The 26,885-nt window shown below is 41.8% G+C and overlaps 1 protein-coding gene across 1 annotated transcript; it reads right to left on the reverse strand.

The window, feature by feature from the left end:
* LOC140505144 (2-acylglycerol O-acyltransferase 2-like) lies at positions 1–26,885 on the reverse strand. Its single transcript, XM_072610805.1, has 6 exons — positions 26,657–26,885; positions 18,652–18,830; positions 8,535–8,739; positions 6,700–6,874; positions 6,009–6,208; positions 1–1,522 (listed from the first exon to the last, which is right to left on the reverse strand). Exons 1-6 carry the CDS (start codon positions 26,745–26,747, stop codon positions 1,368–1,370), a joined length of 1,005 nt encoding a protein of 334 aa, XP_072466906.1. The 5' UTR covers positions 26,748–26,885; the 3' UTR covers positions 1–1,367.

Consider the following 26,885-nt stretch of genomic DNA (forward strand, 5'->3'; position numbering starts at 1 on the left):
TTCAACAACAACAATAACAACTTTATTTCAGCCCCTCAATGCCTCGGGGTAGAGTAGCCAATGGTAGTGGGGAGAAGGCCCCATAGTACAGAACTCACTTTTCATCATTCAGTGAAAGAGCTTTGGAGTTAGTGAAACAATCTTCCTTCTGTAGTGATGAAACTATGAGTATTGGCTAGGCATCTGCCCTATGATTAGTAATTAAATTCTTTAATCTCATTCCCATTCAACCAAAAATTTTTACAACAAAATTTTTATTGATTTTTTTGTCTTCACACTGTCTGAATTTTCCCCCTAATCCTTCCTTCGCTTCCTGCCTCCTGGAGAGCCATCCCATATAAAAAACGATTTCTTTAAAAAGAAAAAAGAAAATGAGGAAGATGAGAGAAAAAAACCAATACTTTGAAAAACTCTGACAGTAGAAGCAATATTCCACACCCATGCCCCACCACCGCCCTCTCCTGTAAAGAAGTTGGGGGAGGGGTCTTCTCATAGCTCTTTGGGGTTAAGTGCATTCTTTGTAATTCTGAAACTTTCAGTTTTGATTGGTTTGGGGCTGTTCTTCCCATTTACCTTGTTGCAGTTACTGTGAGTACTGTTTTCTTGGGTCTGTTTACTTCATTCTGCATCAGTTCACAGAGATCTGTCCAAGTTTCTTTGTATTCCTCACACATATAATTTCTTACAGCATAGTAACGTTCCATTACATTCTTGGACCAGAGTTTGTGGTAGATGGGCAATAAGTAAATGGGCAGCTATTTTGTTTTTAGTTCTTTGCTACCAAAAAAAGTGCTGCTATTAATACTTTGGTATATCTGGTGCCTTTCTTTTCATCAATGCCTTCCTCTGGATACCTGATGAGCAGCAAAATTTCTAGGACCAAGGGCATAAACACTTTAGCTCTTTATTTGAATGATTTCAAATTGCTTTCCAAAATAGTTGTACTAATTGTAGCTTCCCCAACAATGCATTCATGTGCCTACCTTTCCATAACCCCTCAAATGAAGCTTTCTTAATTACTTTTGATATTTTTTCATATCATGAATTATGGAGCAGCGAAGTAGGTCAATGCATACAGTGTTGCCTTTGGAATCAAGAAGACCTAAGATCGAATCCTGTTTCTGACAATTACTGGTTGGATGACCTTGGGAGAATCGCTTCATGGCTCTGGGCCTCCATTTCCTCATCTGCAAAATTAAGGGGTTGGACTCTATATCCTCTAAATCTATGATCCTTTAAGTATGAATAAGGTGGATATGAATTATTTCTTTTGCTTGTTATAGGCACCACAGTTGCTAGCCAGGGCTCCATTATCTTGTGAGGTCACCCAAGGACAGGGCAGAGGGACAGCATTGGAGGTAGTGGGCTCATCGGAACTCCAGGTGCTGGTCTGGAGGGACATTGTATTTGGTCTTGTGGGCTTCAAAGAGGTTGCATAGTTCTGTCATGTAACGCTGGTGCAGAGAGTCCACTTCCTCCTGGGATGGGTTGGCATTTTGCTCTACCTTGATGGGTTTCCCCACTGGGAGATACAAAGCAGAAATAGAGGATGAGAAGACTTATGTACTTACCCCACCCAACAGAGATCCAATGAATGGGCAAATTCTTTGGCCTAAACTGACATTCACACCAACAATCATATGTGACACCCTAGGGCTGAGGCTAATAATATACAAGATCTTGGCTTGTCTGCCTGCCAGAATTTATCTAGTGCATGCTAAGTCTTTGAAGCATTTCTAACTATCATGGATGCTCAGGTTCTCAAGGTTAGGGCTACTGGATGCCTAGGTATGAAATAGGCATTGGTAATAGAAATAAGGGGCAGCTTGGTGGCACCATAGTGTACAAAGCACTGGGCTTGGAGTCAAAATGACTCATCTTCCTGAGTTCAAATGTGACATCAGACACATACTAGCTGTGTGATCCTGGGCAAGTCACTTAACCATGTTTGCTTCAGTTCCTCATTTGTAAAATGAGCTGAAGAACGAAATGACAAACCACCTTTGCCAAGAAAACCCCAAAAGGGGTCACAGAGAGTTGGACACAACTAAAACAACTCAAAAGCAACAGAGAGAAGGTCCAGTGCAGGGAATTCACCACTGTTACCATTTAACCCAGTAGCTTCAGGGCCAGTGAAGCAAGATTCCTGCTGAAATGAAGGCCATGTATCACATATTTTAAAGGTGGAAGGGGCCATAGAGGTCACTGAATCCAAGATCCTTATTTTACAGACAAGGAAATTGAGGCCCAGAGAGGTTAAGTAACTTGCCTAGGGTCACCAGTATCTGAGGCAGGACTGGAATCCAAGTCTTCATGACTAAGTCCAAAACCCTATCCACCACTCCTCCCTGGCTCAGGCCACTGACTCTTATAGGAAGGTTTCCAACCCTCATCTTGCCAGGGCACAGGCCACATTGCAACTTCCCACATCTTCTTCCCCTGGGTGAGTCCTGCCCTCTCTCCCTTTTCTAGTTCCCCTAGATAAATTGCTTCCTCCATTAGGATGTAAGCTGCTTGAGGCTAACAGCTGTCTTGTTTGCTTGTGTTTGTATTCTCAGTGCTTAGCACGGTGCCTAGCAAGTGATTAAGAAATGTTCTCTCTCTCTACCTCTGCCTTTGTTTCTCTTTTGCAAAGCATTTTTTTGTATCTTTTTGTCTTCGCAACAGTCTTGGAAAGTAGATGCTACTGTTATGCCCACTTTGACTATGAAGATAATTGAGACAGAGGTGTCACTTGCCCAGGGTCACATGGCTATTAAGTTCTTTAACTCAGGTCTTCCTGACTCCAGGTCCAGCACTCTACTAACCTCTATCACCTGTATGCTACCTAACTCCACCTCTCTCTCTTTCTCTTTCTCTCTCTCTGTGTCTCTCTCTCTCTTTCTCTCTCTCTCCCTCCCTCCTGTCTTCTCCTCCTCCTCCTCCTCCTTCTTCTTCTCTCTCTCTCTCACTCCCTCTCTCTCTGTCTGTCTCTCTGTCTCTCTCACTCTGTCTCTCCCTCCCTCTCTCTCTCTGTCTCTCTCTCAGCATAATAATAATAGCTAGATTTTATATTACACTTCAAAGTTTGCAAAGTGTTTTATTTTATATATTTTTATCCTCACAGCAACCTGGAGGGTAAGTGCTACTGTTATACCCATTTTTCACATGAGGATAATTGAGGTAAACGGAGATCATCACTTGCCCAGGGTCACACGGCTATTAAGTGTCTGAAGTCAAATTTGAACTCAAGTCTTCCTGACTCTAGGTCTAAAATTTTATCTGCTTTATCCTTATGTGCCACCTAATTTCACTCCCCCTCTCTGCATGACATCAGTAGTACAAAGATTATTATGCCCACTTTACAGATAAGGAAATTGAGGCTCAGTAATGTTGACTGACTCTCTCCCAAGGTCAATCTAGTAAATGCTGAAACCAAAATATTAATAATGGTGACAGGAATACTGATGATGATAGTCTGGTAGATTCTACTAAGCTAGAAAGACTTTGAATATAGGTCTACTGCTAAGGACTAGCCTAGGGAAATGGGAAGGGCCTTATCATTAGGTGATCAAGATTTTCAGCCACAACAACTCATTAAATAAATAGCCTACCAAAGGATAGAAGAGCCATAATCTTTATGTGTACAGAGAGGATTCACATGAAAAACTACTCTGCAATTTAATACAACAACGTCTCCCTTCCCAGAAATCAGTTATGTAGCAACCTTCCTTTATCAGAAAACAGTTAAGAACTAAGCATGAAACAGACAGCCTCTGAATAGCCAAAAACACCTATCATAAAGCCCATAAAGTGCATGTCCTTTCCTCATTAGGGAGTGCTAAAATATCATTATTAATATTATTTTATGGTTATTATTTTAATATTATTAATTAAATATTATTATAATTTAATTATAATATAATTTTATTAAATATTAATAAATAATATTTAATATTATTATTGTTTTGGCCATCTCTCAGTGCCAATTTACTCTTCATTTGCACATAAGCAAAGCTCAATGAGCATCAGAATGCTATAGTAGCACTGGCTTTGGAGTTCAAGGACTTGGATGACAATCCCGGTTTGAAAAGAGGAGATTCGAGTAGTTGATCTGAAAGGTCACTTCCATCTCTATTTCCAATTTTCTGGACTTTTATCTCCTGCTATCTCATCTTGGAATTTCTTTCAAATCTAGGGCCTCAACATAACCCTGAAACATGCTGCCATCCTTGTAGCTGCTCACGTTGGAATATCTCTCTTTAAGGCTTGCCCCTCAGCTCCTACTGGTGGGTGACTCCTAGAAGCTCCATCTTGTGAAGGGGTCAAAGCCTTCTTTCATTCCCCTGCCTTACTGTTCCTGACTTTCTGGACTCCAAAGGTACCTTCACACTCTCCCTCCCTACTCTTGTTTTCAGTTTTCTTTTGTGAGATGTTGGGTAGGAAGTTTTCCTTGATATCAAATCTAAATTTGGTTTTCTGCAGCTTTTACCCATTTCCTCAGCCCTTCAAGGCCAAAGATAAGAGGTATTATCCTTTTCTCTCTTTTTTTGCAAGGCAGTCTGGGTTAAGTGACTTGTCCAGGATCACACAACGAGTGACTATCAAATGTCTGAGGCTGGGTTTGAACTCAGATCCTTCTGACACCAGTGCCAGCACTCTATGCACAGCACCACCTAGCTGCCCCTTTTTCCACAAAATTGCTCTTGCTCCTTGAAGCCAACAACTATGTTTCCTCTCCAATCTTCTCTTCTCCTGGCTACAAATCCTCAATTCCTTCAACCAATTTTCACATGATCTCCTCTTCTATCCTCTCACTATCTTTCTTATCCTCTTCTGGATGCATTTCATTTTTTTGAGCCTCCTTACAATGCAAGCCCAGAACTGGATAAAATATTCTAGATGTGTCTGATTAGAGCAAAGTTCAGTGGGATCATCATTTCCTTTGTTCTAGACACTAAGTTTAAGTCTCAGTTTAAATTCAGTTTCAGACACGTAGTAGCTGTGTGACCCCTGGAAAGTCAGTTCTACACTGTCTGCCTCAGTTTCCTCATCTGTAAAATGGGGATAATAACAGTTCCTAGCTCCCTGAGAGGATCAATTGAGTTAATATTTGTAAAGTGCTTATGCTTGGCACATAGTAAGTGCTATTATACACGGTAGTAATTGTTGTTGTTGATAATAGCAATAATAAAAGCTCACATATGAATATATTGTATTATGATCCTATAATAGTAACTGACATTATCTAGCTCTTTAAGGCTTACAAAGTGCTTTCTTCTAGAAGGACAAGATGCATCCTATCCTGGGGCAGAACTAGGGATATGGAGGCAAGTATGTAGGAGAACACACATGGCACAACGGTACCCCTCTCCTCATCTATAAAATGAAGAGATTGGACTGGATGATTTCTAAGATCTCTAAGCTGTAAATCAATGACACTATAACTCTAAGTTGCAGATACTTGTTTCCGCTCCATATAAGGAAGAGGCAATTAACAACCAACCCATTCTAAAATAAAATGGGCTGGCTGCCTTGGGCGAGGGCAGGGGAGGTTAGTGAGCTGCCTGTAACTGGAGGTATTCAAATGGAAGGTGGATGTTCATTTGTTGAGGATCTGTGCTTTGGGCTGGATGACCCTTGAGGTTCCATCTAATTTAGATGTTCCATAAGTCCTTGTTTGGTGGCACTGGACTTCACCCCAAACTGATGAAAGTAACATTCTGGTTTTGCTGTTTACTGCCTTGGTGAATTTGGGAAGAGCTACCTTTGCTCTCTGAGCATCAATTTTCTCATCAGCAAAATGAAAAGCCTGGATCAAGTTTCCTGCCAGATTTAAGTCCTTTGATCTTAGGACAGAACTCCTTTGTCTTTTGGCTTCCATAGAAGGAGATCTTAGAGATCAGAAGGGGAGTGTGGCTGTACTTGGAAGCTATCCTGGGACATAAGCAAGAATACAGCTTGAAGAGTGGGACGCTTGGAACCCATCTCATGCCAGTCCTGCATCCCTTGGCATCCTTGTAACTTACCCACAGTAGTGATTTGCTGCCGGTAAGGGAGCAGGCCAAAGTTGTACTGGAAGATCCCTCGGCCATGGAAGAGTGGGAGGGAGATGCCCATGACCTTTTGCAGTCTTTCCTGGATCCAGCGCAACCAGGACCCCTGGGGATTGTCAATTTGGTTGAAGACTTCATTTTCTCCAAAAGAGAAGATCGGCAGCAGAGGTGCCCTAGGGAGACAGAGACGAGATGAGGCAGAGGTGAGAAGAATGCTCATGGGGTGCTCAGGTACAGGGAGGACGAGGATTCTGAGTTCAGTACCAAGGCCCCTTCTCCAGGAGCTCTGGTCAACAGCCATTGAAGGACTCTGTGAAGAAAGCCGAGGCCACAATTCTTGACTCAAATTCTCCATTTGAGAGCAGGACTCAACCCTTAATCCCCCAAGTCCCCTCAGGTGCCCACAGCATCACAGAATCTCAGAGTTAGAAGATGCTCTAAAGACCACTTAGTCCTGAACAGGAATCAGTCAGTAACAATAAGCACTTTTTAAGGCACTGTGCTAGGCACTAGGGATAAAAAAAAATCAATAAGGAAGGGATAACTGCATTGGCTTAGGACTGAAAGTCTGCTCAATAAAATATAATTTATTTTGGCATCTTGGCACCAGAATATAAGACATATTGGTTTTAGAATGACTAAAAAAGCTAAGAATGAACCTTACCCATGAAGCAAAGCAAGTCTAACAAATCCTTTCCGTTTCCTCAGTAGTAGCGTGTAGCTTCCAGGCCGAGCATCCAGGGCTTCCTGGGATCCTCCCACAATGACCACCAGCAAATTTCCACCTTTCTTCTTGCTCAGCAAGTATGAGACACATTCCTTCTCCGATGTGACTAGACCTGATGGAGGTGGGGGTTAGGGAACAGGGAAGGAGAAAAAGGCACTAGGTCTTGGCTTTGGGATGGGATGCCCCTTGCACACAGGAATGGATATGACTCTCCTTGTCCCCTTGAGGGAAGGGAAGGGACCCAGTAGTCAGTGCACAGGAAGGCAACTGAAAGGGAGAATTTATGATGCATCCTAGAACAAGTATTATAATGCATTTTCATTTTCCAAAGGTCATCAAAATGTAGTGGAAAGAATGATGAATTTGGAGTCAGGACACCTGGGTTCAAATCCCAACTCTCAAACTTACTAGCTGGGTAGTTATGGGTAAGCTACTTTCTCTCTCTTAGACTTAGTTTCCTTTGCTGTAAAAGAGAGACACTTGTATGACTTTCCCTACAGGGAAGTAAGGTTGAGGGGAAGGCTGGAAACCTAGGTGTCATCCTTGACCCCTCACTCTCCCTCCCACCCCCTTAACCAGTCTGTTGCATATTCTGCCACCCTCATCTTTGAATCATCTCTAGTATGTGGCCTGTTCCCTACCCTGAAAGTGCCACCATGTTGGGGAAGGCCTTCATCACCTCATTCCTGCTGGCTGGTCTCCCTGTTTCAAGTCTCTCCTCTTTTTATCCCATCTCTCACTCCTCTGTCAGTGACTTTCCTAAAGTGCAGGGCTAGCCACATTACTCTCTCTATTTAATATATTCCAGTGGCTCCCTATTACCTCCAGGATCAACTGGAATATCCTGTTTGGTTTTCTAAGTTCTTCATAACCTGATCCTTATCTACCTTTAGTTGCCTCAATATAAGCTAGGTTCCTTGCTTTTCTTTGCGCAAGACACTCCATGTCCTGAACCCAGGCATTTTCACTGGCTGTCCTGAATGCCTGGAATACTATCTTTTCTTGACTTAGCCTCCTGGCTTCCCTGACTTCCTTCCAGTCTCAGCTAAAATCTGCTTAATGTAAGTGTCTTCTGGGGGTGTACTGGAGACAAATCAAACTGGTTCTTGAAAGCCTGACAAATATTTATAAGCCCACCTTCCCTTAGAAATTACTTCCAAGTTATCCTGGTTTGTATAGCTGGTTTCTACAAAGCTGTTTGCTTCTTGCCTCCCCCATTAGATTATAAGCTCTTTGAAGGTAGGGACTGTTTTTGACTTTCTTTGCATCCCAAGCACTTAGCACAATTCCTGGAATGTAGTAAATGCTTAACAAATGAAGCCTCTAATAGTTTCATGAACTTAGAGCTGGAAATTACTTCAGAGGTCAACTTGTCCAAACCTTTATTTTACAGAGGAAACTGAGGTTAGAGAGTTAAATGACCTGCCTAAGGAAATATAGTTAGTAAATGGCTGAGTCATGACTTGAGCCTGGGTCCCCTAATTCTTTCCTATGATCCAGTGATCAGTATTCCTGACTCTGGAAGTCTAGTTCAATGTTTCCCAACACTTATTACTGAAATCCCACCCACCACTCATTTAACAAAAATCTTTCTTATTGCATATCAGAGGCCATTGCCTTGGTAGAGGGATAAATACCATTGGCTGGTCTCTTTTAACAAGTCTTTCTATCTTTGTGAGCCAAGTCTCATCATTGTGCAGAGACATCCTCCTTCCCAAATCAGATATGGGCAGGGATTAACAATGGGGAAATGGAAAGGGAAAGAAGCATACCTCCACCCATGATATACTCCCTGAAGAAGGGAACTCGGAACCACAAAGTCAGCATCATCAGGTGGGAGCGGATCCCAGGAAATATAGAAGAAAAACTGGTGCCTTCAGTACAGAAGTTGGTGAAAGCTCCAACAGACAGAACACCATGTGGGTGGAAGCCAGCAATATAGTTCTGGTTTGGGTCCAACTCTGCTGTCTTGATGAGCTAGGGAGATACCAACCATTGGAACAATAAGCGCCTTCCCCATCTCAGTGGCTTTAGAAACCTCATGTTACAGAATCTCCCAGGAATGATCAGTGAATCTTGCCTTAAGAAAACCTGACATATATAAACATCTAAACTTGGAAAACATCTGAGAAGAGATGATTATCTATATAATGAGTACCATGCTAAGTTGGGCATCCTTTTGTACATTTATATTTTCATTACAGCTCTATTCAGGTGCTAGTGGTGTAGATGAGACCTTGAGTTCTTGAAGACATATTAATTTACTTGTCTTCTCAGTTCAGTTCAAGAAGCTTTTATTAGATACTTGATATATGTGGGGTTCTGTGCTAGGTCCTGGGGATACAAAGATAGAAATCAATACAGTTCCTGCCCTCAAGGAGTTTACACAGTTCTGGGGGAAGGGATACAACATTTAAGCGGATGGATATAATGTGAATTTAAGGAGGGAGAGAAAAGCAACAACTAGGGGAATCAGGGAAACCTTCACATAAGAGGTAGCATATGAGCTAAGTCGCTAAGAAAGCTAGGGATTCTAAGAAACAGAGGTGAGGAGCAAGAGCATTCCAGACACACAGGACAGCCTGTGAAAAGGGATGAAAATGGAAGATGGAATGCTAGACTGGGGGACAACAAATGAGTCAGTTTGGCTAGAATATAGAATGTGCGGAAGACAATAATGTAAAATAATTCTAGAAAGAGAGGCTGGACATTGTACAATGATCAACTATGATAGACGTAGCTCTTCTCAACAATAAAATGATCCAAGATACCTCCAAGAGACTCCTGATGGAAAGGGCTACCCACATTCAGAGAAGGGACTATGGAGTCTGAATGCAGAGTGGAGCAGATTATTTTCACCTTTTATGTTTGTTTTTTCTTTCTTGTGGTTTTTCCATTTTGTTCTGATTCTTCTTTCACAACATGACTCGTGGAAATATGTTTCCAAGGTTGCACATGTATAGCCTATATCAGATTGTTTGCTGTCTTGGAAAGGGGGAAGGGGAGGGAGAAAAATTTGGAACTCAAAATCTTACAAAAATGAATGTTGAAAACTATCTTTACATGGACCTGGAGAAAAAATAAAATGATAGAAAAAAAAGCTAAGTTGGAGGCAAAAAGAATGTGAAGGGCTTTCAATGACAAGCTAAGAATTTTGTAGCTTTTCCTTCCAGCAATAGGGAGCAAGTGAAGACTTTTAACTGAGGGGAGAAAGACCCATGGTTTCAACGTATCACTTTGGCAGTCATGTAGAGGACAGTGTTGTTCAAGCACCAATGCCTTTCTTGACTCCTCCAACAGCCAGTGCCCTCCTTCCCTAATTACTTTGTATTCATGTTATATCCATTTATTCTATAGATGCTTATTATATATGTACATATTATCTTTCCCAAGGGAATGTAAACGTTTTGGGGGGGAGGGATTATTTTGTTTTTATCTTTGTATCACCAGTGCTGGATACAGAGCAGATGTTTAATATATTCTCCTGACTCATCACTTCATTTATTGATGAATTTGGGGAAAGGGAGATTAAAAACAGGGAGACTACTTGTGGGGCCTAATGAGATAGTCCAGGTGAGAACTAAAGAGGCCCTGAATCAGGTGGGTGCATGTATGGATGGAGAAGGGAGATGCGAGAGACATTGTGGGGGAGACTCAGTAGTGAGTCATCTGAGTGAATACTGGTCATGAGGGACAGAGAAGAGTTAAAGAGGAATAAGAGACTGGAAACGGGGGTGAACTGAAGTATAAGGGCACCCTCCTAGGAAGTCTGGCAGAGGGGGAAGAGGAAACATAAAGAATTCTATTTTTGATTAGAAGTATAGATTGAGATCTGGATTTTTGTTGTTGAGGATGATATAAAATTGTTACAAAGGAAGATTTTTTCTTTGGAGGAGATGTTGGGTTAGGGAATAAAAAGTATCAATAATAATTTTTAATGTACAAATATGAAAGCAAAGAGAGGAGCAGAAAAGACACAAATAGGGCAATTTTGCAATTAACTTATTGCAATTAATTTGAAATTAATCTTATACTTATTTAAAAACCAAAACTGTCCATAATAGAAGTCCATAGTCTAGTCTACAATCCTCTTTCTTATTTTCCTTTGTATATTGAAATGTTTGTGTTTTTTGATGATTTAGGTCACAATAAATAATATTTTGATTTTGAACATGTTGAGTTGATTGTGCTTGCAGACTTTAAGCAGTGGTGGGCTCCTCCAAACCGGAAAGGCTTTGAGAAGGTTCCCAGTAACAGTCTGTACCTGCCATCCAAGGGCCAGCCTAACTGAGCAAAGATAGCCTCATCACTGGAAAACAGATCATATGGTAGAAAAGAATTTGGTCACTGGGATCGATGAAATAAACAGAAAGACAGAATTGTCAGGGCAGGCAGGGCTAATAAGGATGCAGTTTTTTATGATCTCCAAATAGAAATTTAGGTATTAATCTTATTGGTGTTAGTCTTTCAATGTTAGTTTTAGTTTTTCAGTGACCAACAAGTTGCCATATTACTGGAAGAACATTCTTTTTTTACATATTTTTGGCTTCATTTCTGATCTTTCTCTCACACCCCCACTGTCCCACATACCTACACACCCCATTCAACTTCCCAGGGAGCCTTGTATTTTTAACCTTGTATTTAAAAGAAAGAGAAAAAAATAGTTTAGCAACATTTGTCAATAAAGTGCCTATGTCTAACAGTATATACAATATTCCATTTCGAACAGAACCGTGTATAGAACTAAGCTCCCCTACCTCCTGTACTCCTGTTCCTAAATGGGGTTGCTAAATGGAAAAGGGCTTAGACAACCCAAGGAGAGAGCATTAGGAGAAACTGGTGAAAATTAAAGAGAGATTGATTTTTGCTCCTGATAAAGAAAATCTGTCCAAATGTTGAATGGGCTGCTTTGGAAGGCAGCAAGTTCCCTTCCATTGGAGGCCAGTAAATTAACAAACATTTATTAAGTGCTTGCTCTGGGTCAGACACTGTGCTAAGATCTAGGGATGCAAAGGTAACAATGAATAGTCCCTAGCCTCCAGGAGCTTATTTTCTATCTGGAGGGATCATATGTACAAAGAGGTATAGACACCACAGATACATAGTGATTTTGAGGGAAAATGTCTTTGAGTAGAGACTGAATTGTTACTTGCTGGGGGACATCTTGGAGGGAATTCTGTTACAGTAGGAGGAAGGCTAGATGCCTTTTGAATTATAGCCCTTTCTAACTCATACTCTCAGATTCTAAGAATAACACCACATCATACGCTTTTTCATATTACTGCAGCATATTGTATCAGTCAGGTAATGAGCATCTGTTAAGTGTTTTCTGTGCGCCAGACATTGTGCAAAGCATTGGGGATTGAAAGAAAGGCTGAAAACAATCTCTGCTCTCAAGAAGTTGAAACTCTAAAGGGGAAGATAACATATAAACATCAAGATACACAGAAGATACATACATAGAATAGATAGAAGGTAATCTGCAAGAAGAAGGCAGAATGAGCTAGGAGATTGGGAAAGACTTCTTGAAAAAGATAGGATTTCAGCTGAGTCTTGAAAGAAGCCAAGAAAACTAAAAGGTGAAGAGGAAGAGTATTCTAGGTGTGGAGGGCAATCAAAGAAAAGGTAGAGAGATCATGTCACTTCTCGCTGAAAGGGACTTCAAGGATCATCCAACCTCTTATTTTACAAATGAGGAAACTGAGGCCCAGGTAGGTTAAGTAACTTGTCCAATGTCACACAAATACTTACATCAGATGAAGCAATACATATAAAACCCTTTACCAACCTTCAAACACTATATACATTATACTCCAGCTATCTGTGATTTCATGAGGATGGGTCTTCCCTTCCCCAATGCAGATGTAGCTGCCTATGCCTTAGGGTGGGACCTAGAACCCTAGCAGGGGCTTACTAAAAGTTTGTTGATTTAAATGGAATTAAGAGATGGGTCTTCATTGGATGCTGTAACAAAACAATAACAATCCCTCCTTCCAAACCTTACAAAACTGTGCCCATGCTAGCCACCCCTCTGGGGATGAGCCTCTCTGCCCTCTCAGTCCAAAGACTGGTCGGTCCTTGGATGACCCCAATACAGTCCATCCTCAAGTCTAGACTTTAAGCTTTACCAACTAGGTAGATACAGAGTCACAGAATTTCAGAGTCAGAATGTATTTCAATAGATAGAAACCAGGCAATAAGCATTTATTAAATACCTACTATGTATCCAGCATTGTGCTACCTATACTCTGTCTCCATTTCAATATGTGACAGAGGTGGTCGAGCATCTTGCCTCTGCTTGAAAACTTCCAACGAGAGGGACATCACTCTCTTCTGAGACAGCCCATTTTTGTACATCTCCTTCTCTCCTACTAGACATTGGTTTCCATGAGATAGAGTGAAGGCCAGTTACAAAATGGAGTTGATTTGGTGTGGGAATCAAGAAAGTCAATCAGATTTCTATCTCATGAACACTGACTCCATCTTATGCTGCCACATATTTTCTTCTCCATCTTGTTTTTCTGCAAATCATCCATGGGAAAGCAGATGGTATAAGCCACCTATTGTTTCATAAATGCAGGTAGATGCAATTAACCAGCATCTTTCAATTCTGAGAAAAGAAAGATCTTGAAACATACTTGCCACCTGTCCAACTTGACCAAGACTCAACCTTCTTCCTCCCAACTTAGAAAGCTCCTAACCTTTCTTCCAATTAGAAATCAGATTGCCTAATTTTGTATCCTATTAATTGTTTTCTTTTAATTAATTGATATTATTTGATTAGTTTTTTTTAATACATAAAATCCATTTTACTCTGTATTCAAGATCTTTGGACTGACTGGGGAGTCCACTGACCCATTTATTATGCCTGTATTTCTAATAAATTGTATAGTTCACATTGTATTTCCTCAGTTATTATTAATTATCCACAACAGTCGGAACTGGGCATGATTTAGGATCATGGAGTCACTGATCTAGAGTAGGAAGGCAGCCCACACTCAATGTGGTCTAACTTCATTCACAGATAAAGGAACTGAATGGCAGGGAGGTTAGTTAACTTGCCCAAGGTAACCTGCCATCCTCAGGGGTAGTACTTGACTTGGGATCCTCTAACTCAGTGGAATACTAAAACATAGGGGATTGGACTAGATGGCCTCCAAAGCTCCTTCCAACTCTAAATGCTATGATTTCTATGATCTTTGGTTTTAGGAGGGAGACAAGTTCCCTGCCCTTAAAAAAATCCCATGAAGAAGGAAGAAGGGAAGAAAGGAGATTGAAAATGAGTTTTAGACAAGGAGGAGGAAAAGCAGAAAGGAACAATATCATGGAAGCCAAGTGAATTGACAATTAATTTATGAAATTATGAAATGAGGCAGGCACATTTGGTTCTTTGGGCGCTCCCTGTGAAAGAGCACAATTGGCAGCAAGGAACGAGGCTGAAATCATACTTTAATAAGGTGCACAGGGTGTAGGGGCAAATGGTGTAGAAAGTACGAAGACAAGTGGAGGAAAAGGATATGGAGGCAGAGGATGTGGCGGAGAGAATTGGGCAAAGGCTGGTGGTGTGGGACAAGGACAAGGAGGGAAAGAGGTCAAGGATATCACTTGCGTATCTATGGATTCCAGTTGAGAACACTAGGCAATAAAGACCCTTGGGAAATGAAAGACTGCTCAGAGGAGGAGTTTTCATTTCTATAGGGTATGGAGGGAAGAGACTGACTCTTATCTGTGCCACTTTGTGATTAGTTCATTAACATATACAAATTATCTCAAAGTTGTTGGTATAACTTTAAAGTTCACATGTCCTCATCATCCCAGAATTATCAGCACCATTTGGCGTTCTGCCAGTCTTATTGAAGCTATCTGGAACTTGTCTGAGACTTACTTCTTGTAGCATGGAAAAGACCTGACATCAAGGCCTAGATAGCTTCCCTGGATTCAGCGCATATTATCAGGATGCAGTTTTTAGTTAATATGTGCATGTAAATACACATACATATATCACACACACACATATATACAGATACATACATACATACACATATATATTTTGTTGTTGTCGAGTCATTTCAGCTGTGGCCAACTCTTCGTGACCCCATTTGGGGTTTTCTTGGCAAAGATGCAAGATGAGGGAATGGTTTGCTTTTTCCTTCTCCAGATCATTTTATATACAAACAAACTGAGAAAGACAGCGTTAAATGACTTGCCCAGGGTCACACAGCTAGTGTCCGAGGTCAGATTTTAACTCAGGTCTTTCTGACTCCAGGTCTGATGCTCTATCCATTGTGCTACCTAGCTGCCATTTTTTATACACATACACACACACACATACATATGTGTGTGTGTGTCTGTGTGTGTATATATATATATTTTATAATATGTATATACAAAATGTAAATATTTTTAGTTAATATAACAATTTGTAAACTATGCTCCTTAGATCTTTGAGATGGTTTGCACATGACTTCCAGGTTCCCCTTTGCAGTCTTCTTGTTACTGCCACTTTATACTGGCTATTTATAAACTTTCTTATTATACTGACTAGAAGGGTGGGTGATAGGATGGTCAGGGGGACCAGAACAAGACATAATTTTAACACACAGGAAGGAGCGTCCAAGAGAAAGAGGTGGTCAACAGTATCAAAAGGCACAGAGAAATCAAAGAGGGTGAGGGCTGAGACATGGCCATTGAATCTAGCAGTGCAAGATCATCAGCAACCTTGAAAAGAACAGTTTTACCCCAGTAGTGTGGCTGAGATCCAGATTAGAAAAGGTTAAGCAGTGCAGAGGGATTAGAGATGGGAGCAGTCGGTCAGAATTGTGAGGAAGAAGATTTAGGTTTGGAGTCAAGAAAAACTTCTTAACATTGGAGTTGTCCAAAAGTGGAATCAGTCTCCTTGAGATGGATGGATGGATGGGTGGATAGATGATAGACACATGGATAGATACATTGGAGGGCTGGAGGGCAGAGCACTAAGCTCCCAAAGTCTCCCTTTCCAGAGGGCTCTGAACTTTCAGAATCTTCCAGGCAATTCTCCATTTTCCATCAGCAGCTCTGCTTGGTTTCAAGTCCAGGGAACATCCTGCCCAGAGGCCAGGTACCCTCTAACAGTCCGCCCCTCAGATACACGCACCCCTGCCTCTAGCATTATATTGTAAGCTCTTTGAGGGCGTGGACAGCCTTTCTAATTTGTAGCCCCAGTGCTCAGTATAGTCCCTGGCACACAGGAAGAATTTAATGAATGTTTGTAAATCGATATTTAGCACTGAGGACAAACAACTCAGGAGGGCTAAAGTGGATAGCTTCAGTATTTAAAGGTCCTTCCACGTTTGTAAAGTGCTTTGCAAATCTTCTCCCCCAGCCCTAAATACTCCCATCCCTTCTATCCCGTGCCCTACCCTTTCTCACTCGCTCTCTATACCCTCCATTTAGGCCTCCTCCCTTCTAGTTCTCTTGATCCCCCCAGCTCTGCTCCCCCCGAGCTGTCTCTGTGCCACCCCAGCCACTTCTCCCCAGGTCGGCTCCCTCTCATACCTGTTCAGTCCTTACTCCTTCCAACCCTGTTCACCATCAGTGCTCCCTTCCCCACCCCATACTACCTACACCCAGATAGCCCTTTGCCCCTGCCATATTTCTCTCCAATTGCTCTAGTGGACCCAACAGTGATAGGCGCCATGTTTCATGGACCTGTGCCAGCCAGTTCTGGCATTCATGATCTTCAAGAGGATTGTGGGAAGCAGGTGGAGTCAAGAAAGGATAAGGAATAATCAGATGGGACAACGAAAGAGCACAGAGTTAAGGACTGGGGAAAAAAAGTATGTTAAATGAATTAGATGTTTTATTGACTGAATTTAGGAAGGAAAGTTAAGGTTATATGATATCAACTGGGCCCTCACTACTGCTAGGCAATCCTGCTATACCTCCCTCCTCACCTCACTCTCTACAGTAGCTCTTCCAAACTTTTTCATCCCTTCTCAAACCTTCCACGGCTCCCCCTTCTCCCATTCTATCAGGTAAGAACTTTGTCTCATATTTTACAGAAAAAAGTTGAGAGCATTTACCATGAACTCCCTCTTTTCCATCTCAAGTGGCCTTTGGCCACCACTATCTTCTCCTTCACCCCTATTTGTCTCACTCCTTCCCAACGCTAACTCCTCAATAAATCCCATTCCATTGCATCTCACAATAGATCACTCCTTCTGCCATTCCTACTTTGTCACTTAGCTGGTTTTGTACTGCCTACAAACATGTCCATATCTCCCCTATTGTTAAAAAACTCTCATTTGATCCTTCCATCCTTGAAAACGATCATCCTATATTTCTTCTGCCCTTTGTAGCTAAACTTGAAAAGGTTGTCTACAGTAGGTGCCTCCACTTTCTCTCCTCTCAGTTTTTTATTAATTTCTTACAGTCTGGCTTCTAACTTCATCATTCCACTGAAACTGCCCTCTCCAAAGTTATTAATGATCTCTTAGTTGCCAAATCCAGTGGGACTTTCCTCAGTCCTCATTTTCCTAAACCTCAGTGCAGCCTTTGATGCTGAAGATCACGCTCTCCATTTTGATACTCTCTTCTCTTTAGGTTTTCAGGATGTCACACTGGGCTGGTTTGCCTAGTTTATTGATTATTCCTTCTCCATCTCCTTTGCTGGATTCTCATCCAGAGCATACCCTCTAACCATAGGTATCCCACAATATTCTGTCCTGACCTCCTTCTCTTCTCTTTCTATGTTACTTTACTTGGTGATCTCATCAGCTCCCATGGATTTAATACCATCTCTGTGTTTATGATTCTCAAATCTACCTAGCCTGACCCAATTTCTCTGCTGACCCCCAATTTTGCCTCCAACTGCTTTGGACCTCCAACTGCCTTTCAGACATTTTAAACTGGATGTCTAGCAGACATCTTAAACTCAGTATGTTCAAAATGGAACTATCTGTCCCCTAAATCCTCCCCATCTCCTACCTTTCCTATTACTGTAGAGGGCAATACCATTCTTCTAATTCCTGAGTCATCCTGGATTCCTCACTATCTCTCACACATTCCACCCTCCTCCCCTGCATCCTGCCCATCCAAGTTGTTGCCATGGTTTGTCAAATTCATTCTGCAACACCTATCAAATACATCCTCTTCTTTCCTCTGACACTGCCACCACTATTGCAATAGTGGGATGGTGGGTCTGCTGGTCACAAGTCTTTCTCCACTCCAATCCATCCCCTATTTAGCCACCAAAGTGATCTTCCTAAATAACAGGTGAAACTACATCACCACCCTACTCAATATACTCCATTGGTTCTCTTTTGCCTCCAGGATCAAACACAAAGTACTAAGTTTGGCATTCAAAGCCCTTCATAACTCTCCCCCTAACTGTCTAGTCTTCTCACACCTTACTCCCCATTATGAACAAGACCCTCTATCTCTCTCCTCTGGGCATTTTCTTTGGTTGTCCCCAAGGCCTGGAATGCTTTGCCTCCTTATTGCTGCCCACTGTCTTCCTTTAAGTCCCAACTAGAATCCCATTTTCTACAGGAAACTTTTCCCAAACCCTTTTAATCCTAGTTCCTCCCTTCTCTTATTTACTTCCCATTTGTCCAGCATATAGCTTGTCTGTACATATTTGTTTGCTTGCTGTCTCCCATATTTGAATGTGAACTCCTTGAGGGCAAGGACTGTCTTTTGCCTCTTTTCTTTCTAGTGCTTAACACAGTGCCTGGCACATAGTAGAAATGTTGACTAACTGGATATAGAAACATTTCCTCTCCTCTTTTAGTTTGGACTATAAGCTGATGTTCAATAGTTCCTTCCTGCTTTTGTCTTGAACTCCAGGTTCTTTCCACCATGCCAAGGCAGTAACTCATCCAATCTCAACTCCCAGTTGAGCCTCCTTACCGAGACAGGAAAGTAGTCTGCCAGGTACTTCCACACACGCCATCGTTTTAGGATCTGGATCTGTCTCCCGCCTTTCCTTGGGGTGTCTCTGTCCAGGTACCACCAGGCTGAATAGAGGATGCTGATGAACCAAAAGCGGGTGAAGAAGAGTCCAATGAAGATGATTGGGCAGATTATGCCTGGGAGATGATATACAATGCAGTCAGCATGTCAGGCTCGGGCTCAAGTACCCAGTTCAGCATAAGCAGATACTTACATCAGGGTGGTCCAAACATGAGTCAGGTTGCTTTTTTGGGGAATGATTGTCTTATCAACAAAACTTGGGGGAGCTTCACTTGGAAGACATCACTTGCATATATTCTCTCTATTGTAGTATTCATCCTTTGATTAAGAAGAAGATCATGACATCAGAGAAATGATGACATGACTTGCATTTGACTTTGCTTTGAGTAAGGGAGGGCTGTGCAAGGTCACTAGCCTCACTTTCTCCTCCTGAGCCATCTGGATCCAGTGACCAGATATTCATCAGGATGACTGGAGATGGCCCAGGATGCAATGTGAGACCTTGGCCTTTTTAGGCTAGGCCTTATGACATACTCACTTTGAGGGAGGTAACACTCATTGAGGGAATAGACCTCTTTAAGAAGTAGTCAGCCCCAACTGATAAATGGTCAAAGGATATGAACAGGCAATTTTCAGAGGAAGAAATTAAAGATATCTATAATCATATGAAAAAATGCTGTAAATCACTTTTGATTAGAGAGATGCAAATCAAAACAACTCTGAGGTACCACATCATACCTACTAGATTGGCAAACATGACAGAACAGGAAAATGATAAATGTTGGAGAGGATGTGGGAGAGTTGGAACACTAATTCATTGTTGGTGGAGCTGTGAGCTTATTCAACCATTCTGGAGAGTGGTTTGGAACTATTTCCAAAGGGCTACAAAAATGTGCATACCCTGTGACCCAGCAATATCGCTTCTAGGACTGTATCCCCAAGAGATCGTAAAAATGGGAAAGGGTCCCACATGTACAAAATTATTTATAACAGCACTCTATGTGGTGGCCAAGAAATGGAAATCAAGGGGATGCCCATCAGTTGGGAAACGACTGAATAAGTTATGGTATATGAATGTAATGGAATACTATTATGCTATAAGAAATGATGAACAGGAAGATTTCAGAGAGGCCTGGAAAGACTTATATGATCTGATGCTGAGTGAAAGGAGCAGAACCAGGAGAACTTTGTGCACAGCAATGACCTCAGTGTGTGAGAGTTTTTTCTGGTAGACTTGGATCTTCATAGCAATACAAGGACATTAAAAAAAAAAATTCTCGATGGTCTTCTAAGGCAAAATGCCTTCCACATTCAGAGAAAGAACTATGGAATTCAATTGCAGAATGTAGCAGATCATTTGTGTGTGTTGTGTGTGTGTGTGTGTGTGTGTATTATGTTTTGGTTTGTTATATGATTTCTCCTATTTATTTTAGTTCTTCTACACAGCATGACTATAATGAAAATGTATTCAATAGGAATGGATGTGTAGATCCTATATAGAATTGTATGTTGTCTTGGGGAGGGAGGGGAGTAGGGGGAAAAATCTAAGTTTTATGGTAGCGATTGTAGAGCATTAAAAATAAATAAAGTGAATATATTTTTAAAAAGTAGTAGTCAGGGAATGGCCCTTTAAATAAGCAAAAGAAAAAAATATTTAAATCAAAGTGGGAGGGAAAGAGAAACTGTTAAAATTGATAATCACTATTGTTGTCCAACCTACGGGCTTCAGAATGCACTGGGTTTAAGGTCTTGAGAATGAGGAGGGAAGGAAGGAAGGAAAGAAGGAACGAACGAAGGAAGGAAGGAAGGGGAGAGGGAGGGAGGACATCTATACATAACTAAGAAAACCTATCAGGATGAGAGAGAAAAAGAAATTCCATTCAAAGTAACTAGAGAAATATACATTTTCTAGAAATCCATCCAACATGATGCTCACAGGACTTAACATGACTACTGCTACAAAACACTTTTTGCAAAAATTAAGAAAGACATAATTTTTTAAGATCAATCAATCAAATAAAAAGCATTTATTAAGCACTTACTATGAGCAGTACACTATGCTAAGCATTGGGGATACAAAGAAAGATAAGAGAAAACAGTCTCTGCCCTCAAAAGACTCACATTCTAATGGAGGAAGAGAAGGTTTAATTAGGTACGCACAAGTTATTCAAAGAGTGGATGGGAGATAATTTTAAAGAAGACACTACCAGCTGGGAAATCCAGGAGAGGCTTCCTGCAGATGGTAGGACATGAGCTGAGACTCGATGGAAGATGTGAAGAGGGAGAAAACTATGGGCACAGGGGCACACCCAGGGCAAAGGCAAATGTAGAACGCAAAGATCGAAGACAGAGTGTTGTCTACGAAGAGCATTAAATTCAGCCTAGCTGGATCAGAGTGTGTGGAGGTGAGCAAAGTGTAAGAAGACTGGAAAGGCAGGAAAGGGCAAGATTGTGAAGGACTTTAAATGCCAGAGGACTTAATATTCGATCCTGAAGGGAAGAGGGAGTCAAAGGAGTTTATTGAGGGGCAGGGGTAACATTAGATCTATGCTTGAGGAAAATCACTGTAGCATTTGAGTAGAGGACCAGCGGAAATAAGTAGAATCTCCGGAGGCAGGAGGGTCAGTTATTCCAGGCAAAATGGCCTACAATGGAGTGGTAACTGAATGAAAGGAGGAACCAGGTTGTGAAGGTAGAAACAAGATTTGGCAAGAGATTGAATAAATGAGATAAGTCAAAGTGAGGAGACAGCACCAAGGCTGTAAGCCTAAGTGCCTGGGAACTTTGTAATGTTCTTAATAGTAATACGGAAGCTTGAGTGAGAGGAGAGTTTAGAGGGAAAGAATGAATTCTGCTTTGGACAGACTGAATTACAAATGCCTACTGGCAATAAAGCCATTTAGTCATGTGGGACTGTAGCTCAGGACTAGGACTTAATATGTAGATATGGAAATCATCTGCATAGATATGATCATTGAACCCATGGAAGCTGATGAGATCACAAAGTAAAACAGGCTAGACTAAAAAGAGATGAGGGCCCAGGACTTGAAAGCCTTGGCTTCATCAACACTTTAGTGGGTACAGCGATTTCTGGGGGCAAAGTCAAGATAGTAGAGTAGAAGAAGCAGCTGAGTTCTCCAAACATTCCTTTCCAAACAACATTAAAATAATGTTTCAAATGGAATTCTGGAGTAGGAGAACCAACAAAAGGTGGGGGTGAGATATTTTACCAGCTCTAGGCAACTTAGGAGGGAGGTCAGAAGGAGAGGTCTGTGACACTGAGTTGGGGGCTGGCCTGGAGCCCATGTGGCAGTAACAGCAGCAATGGGCCTCCGAGGTAACAGCAGTAGCTTTAGGATCTCTCAAAGCACAGAGAGTAAGGGGATCAGGGTACTAGTCAGAAAGAGATTATAGGAGAACCCCTGTGCTAGCACTGGGCACAGAACATGGTGCTACTTGGTGACTCCATTGCCTATACCAACTTCCAAGTCATAGTTCCAAGGTGGAGAGGAGTGCTTGAAGTCCCAAGGGAGTGGAGAACCTGAGGAGTGGTTATCACTTCTGGTTGCAAAGGGTGCAGTGACCACACCTCTCCCCAGATCACCACCTTGGAAGCACTAAAAACTTCCAGCCCCCCCAAATTAGGTCTGAAAATAATATTGCAAAAAACCCTGACGCTTGGGATGGGAGCTGTACCCCCATCCTCATCCTGGGAACAGAGTCCAACTTTAACATAAAGCTTAAAGTTAAGAAATAGGCCAGAAAAATTATCAAACAACAAGAACAAAAAGAACCTGACCATAAAAAGCTACAATGATGATAGGGAAGATCAATACAAACTTGAAGAAGACGATGTCAAAACAGCTACAAGCAAAGACTCAAAAAAAAAAGTGAATTTGACATTATTGATAAGAATTCCTGGGAGAGATAAAAATGATTTAAAAAATCAAATAAGAGTGATAGAGGAAAATTTGGGAAAAGAAATGAGAGTGATGCAAGAATATTATAAAAAAGACAACAGCTGGTTAAAAAAGGGGGGGGGGCACAAAAACTGAGATGAGAAGGGCTATGTCTATCCAAGGCAATCATTACACACTGTGGCTGTTACTGTGTATAATGTTCTCCTGGCTCTGCTCACTTCACTCCGTATCAGTTCATATAAGTCTTTCCAGGTTTTTTTGATGTCTGCCTGTTCATCATTTCTTATAGCACAATAGTATTCCATTACATTCATATAACACAATAGTATTCCATTACATTCATATACCACAACTTGTTCAGCCATTCTCCAGTTGATGGGCATCTCCTGAATTTCCAGTTCTTGGTCACCACAAAAAGAGCTGCTATAAATATTCCTGTATATGTGGCCCCTTTTTCCATTTTATGATAACTTTGGGATACAGCCCTAGAAGGGATATTGCTGGGTCAAAGGGCATGTACATTTTTATAACCCTTTGGGTATAGTTCCAAATTGCTCTCCAGAATGGTTGGATCAGTTTACAACTCCACCAACCATGAATTAGTGTTCCAATTTTCCTACATCTTCTCTAACATTTATCATTTTCCTGTTTTGACATGTTAGCCAATCTGATAGTTGTGATGTGGTACCTCAGAATTGTTTTGATTTGCATTTCTCTAATCAATAGTGATTTAGAGCATTTCTTCATATGACTATAGACAGCTTTGATTTCTTCCTCTGAAAACTGCTTGTTTATATCCTTTGACCATTTATCAATTGGGAAATGACATATTCTTATGAATTTGACTCAGTTTTCTACATATTTTAGAAATGAGGTCTTTATCAAAGACACTGGTTGTAAAAATTCTTTCCCAGTTTTCTGCTTCCCTCCTAATCTTGGTTGCATTGGCTTTGTATGTGCAAAAACTTTTCAATTTAATGTAATCAAAATTATCTGTTTTCCATTTCATAATGTTCTCTGTCTCGTTTGGTCATAGATTCCTCCATTCTCCATAAATCTGACAGATAAACTGTTTCTTGCTCCCCTAATTTGCTTATAGTATCAGCCTTTATGTTGAACACATGTACTCATTTGGACTTTATTTTGGTGTACGGGGTCAGACGATCCATGCCCAGTTTCTGCCATACTGTTTTCCAGTTTTCCCACCAGTTTTTGTCAAATAGTGAGTTCTTATCTGAGAAGCTGGAGTCTGTGGGTTAATCAAATAGTAGATTATTATAGTCATTGACTACTGTGTCTTATGTATCCTTTTTTCCTAATGCTAACCTCTCCACTTGCTTTTACAATCCCTTCTTTCTAATCTTCAATCTCTCCCTTTCTACTGGCTTCTTCCCCAGTGACCAGAAATATATTCAGGTTCTCCCTAACCTTAAACAATACTTCCTTTAACCTGTCATCTCTTATCCTTTCTCTCCAAGAGGAGCCTGCCCTCAGGGCTTCCCCTTTCTCACCCTCCATTCACTCTTCACTTTATAGACTTAAGAACGCATACTGTTAGACCTGGAAGGCTCTTATTTTACAGATGAGAAATGTTTAATGTATTGTCCCAGAGTTTAACGTATTGTTCAAGGTCACACAGGTAAACATTAGCAGAGCCAAGATTTGAACCCAAATCTTCAGACTCCAAATCCAGGGCTCTGTCCTCTACACCAGGAAGTCTAATGTCTAAGTCCTACAGGACTTAGGAGATCCTGGAATATTTCTAGCAGAGAAAACATTTTTTTGACTTGAATTCTAGAGCCGAAGTGTCAGAAATGCAGTCTATTGGACTAAATTAATGTGCGGCCAGTAGGAATCCCTAAGAAGTGTATGTTTCTATTTGAGTTGAACACCACTGTTTTAGAACTTTGGTTTGAATCCCACCTCAGGCATTTAATAACAGTGTCTCTTGGAAAGGCACCTAACAGTTCTGTGCCTTGATTTCTTCATCCATACAATAAGGGAGTTGGACTCAGTGGTCTTTGAGGTTGATTCTGGAGGGTCATAGCTCTAAATCTAGGACGTAAACCTATAATCCTACTCATCTAGTATGGTCAGAGAGGAAATTACAGTAGACTTGGTGTCAAGTTGACATGCATTTGAATGTCAGCTCTGAAATCACCATTTGAGTCTGGGCTCAGAAGGTCCTGCCATTCTCCCCCATTGTTCAAATGTCTTTCCTGTTCACTTCCACCTGTCCAGGTCTCATTTCATCCAGCTCGTAGATTATGTGCCACACCTACCAGGAAGCCATTCCTGATTCCCCAAGCAGTCAGAGCTCTCTCTCCAAGGAAATAACTGTGTGTTTATTTATTTGTTTCCTTATGTGTCTCCCCCAGTAGAATATTAGCTCGGATGGTTTTTCACTTCTGTCTTTGTATTCTCAGCATTGAATAGTGTTCTGCTTATGTTAATTAGGCATGTAATTAATGTTAGTGGAATTTAATCGAATTTACTAGTTGCTTGAGCACCACCAAATCATGCAACCTATTCCTGTCTGAAGTAGGCTGCACTGAAGCCCAGCCATCCCCGGTGCCTGGAAGGCACTCCTTCCTCCCCCTTCCCTTGTACTCAGAAGCCTTCCTTTCCTGCTAGGCAGAGGGTAGGTACCCAGGCTTATTATGTATATGAACCCTCAGATCTCTCAGCTTTCCCTAGTACAGTCTTTGGATATTGCCTTTGCCCCCAACACTTCCTCTACTTTACATAAGGTTCACCGTTATGGATGCTATCCCTCCTCTCAGGAAGTCAACTCATTACATTACATTACATTACATTACATTACATTACATTACATTACATTACATTACATTACATTACATTACTCCAAGCCAACAGAGGTTGCATTGCACAAAAATTGTAACACACCAAGTATGATGTAATGACAGGGCTTGGTTCATAGTAGATGGTAATACTTATTCAGCAGAGAGCTCAGGACATAGTAGGTGCTTAATAAATGTTTGTTGAATATTGTTCATTTTGAAGTTATGGATTGAGCCTACAGAGTACTATATACACTTTCTCTTTTAGCGTCACAGAATGTGCCTATGAGAAACAGTGAGAGAAGACAGAATGTCCCCAAAGTCTAGTGCCCTTTGAAGCTTACACGTCTTAAAACGGCAGGGTGATTTAGGCAACCCTATGTCTGTTCTGTTTTACAGGAGGAAACTGAAGCTCGCCAAACTTGCCTAAGGTTTCGTAGTCAGTAAGTAGTAGAGTTGGAAAGGACCTCTAAAAGATCCAATCCATTCTTTTAGAGGCTGTCGGCCAACATGTTATGTTCTAGCTTTCTGCTCTCAAGACACTGGACAAGACCGCCACCTCTACCTCTATCCAAGGCACAGATAAAAGGTGAAGCCCACAAGGGATCAAGACCACAACCCTGGGCACCGTCTAGATGGGCTTACCTTTTGTCCTCTACGTGGCCTTTCCATCGCCCTCCCCTTCATCACCGAAACACCCTCGTGGAAAAGCAGATGGGGCTGAGGATCTCCCAGGCTACCTTCCAAGACTGTCCTTCCCTCGTCTCTACCAAGATCAGACTACAAATCCCTTTCCCCTCCAATTTCCTCCCATTCCCAGATCGCCTTTCATAGACCAACCGCTTGATTTTACAGATGAAGAAACGGAAGCCCAGAGGGGTTAAGCTTTGCCCAAGATCTCACGTAGGTAATGAATGACAGCGCTAGGATTAGAACTCAAATCTTCGAACTCGGTCCAAAAGGAGCTTTTTACCCCTCCGGCTTTCTTCCCTTCCCTCCATTCCCATCCATCACCAGGACCCTGGGGGAGAGGTGAGGCAGAGGGGCGCTAGGCTGAAGAACCCTTAGATTGTTAGCCAGTATTGGTCCCTTCTTTGCTCCTCCTCCTTCCTCTCCATTCCCTTTCTTCTCCCTAGGGGCCCTGAAAAAGGAAAGGACAAGGGGCGCTAGGAAGATCCCCATGGAAGGGCAGGCACATGCAGCACCACCTTCTTTCCTTACCCAAAGCCAGGAAACCGGTAATCCACTGAACCACAGCTAGAGTCTGCAGCCACCGCTCCAGCGGCACTGAGAGGGGCGCGAGAGAGATCATCGTGGCCCCAGGGACCTGGTTGTGTCAGCGAACTCTCCCGGGAGAAGGCGGAGGGAGCGGGGCTCTCTTGGGCTGTCTGGCGGGGACTCAGTCCTCGCGGAGCAACCTCCGAGGCTGGAAGACTCTGGCAATTTGGCC

The sequence above is a fragment of the Notamacropus eugenii genome, chromosome 5 (assembly GCF_028372415.1).
Source record: "Notamacropus eugenii isolate mMacEug1 chromosome 5, mMacEug1.pri_v2, whole genome shotgun sequence".
Classification (NCBI taxonomy): domain Eukaryota; kingdom Metazoa; phylum Chordata; class Mammalia; order Diprotodontia; family Macropodidae; genus Notamacropus; species Notamacropus eugenii.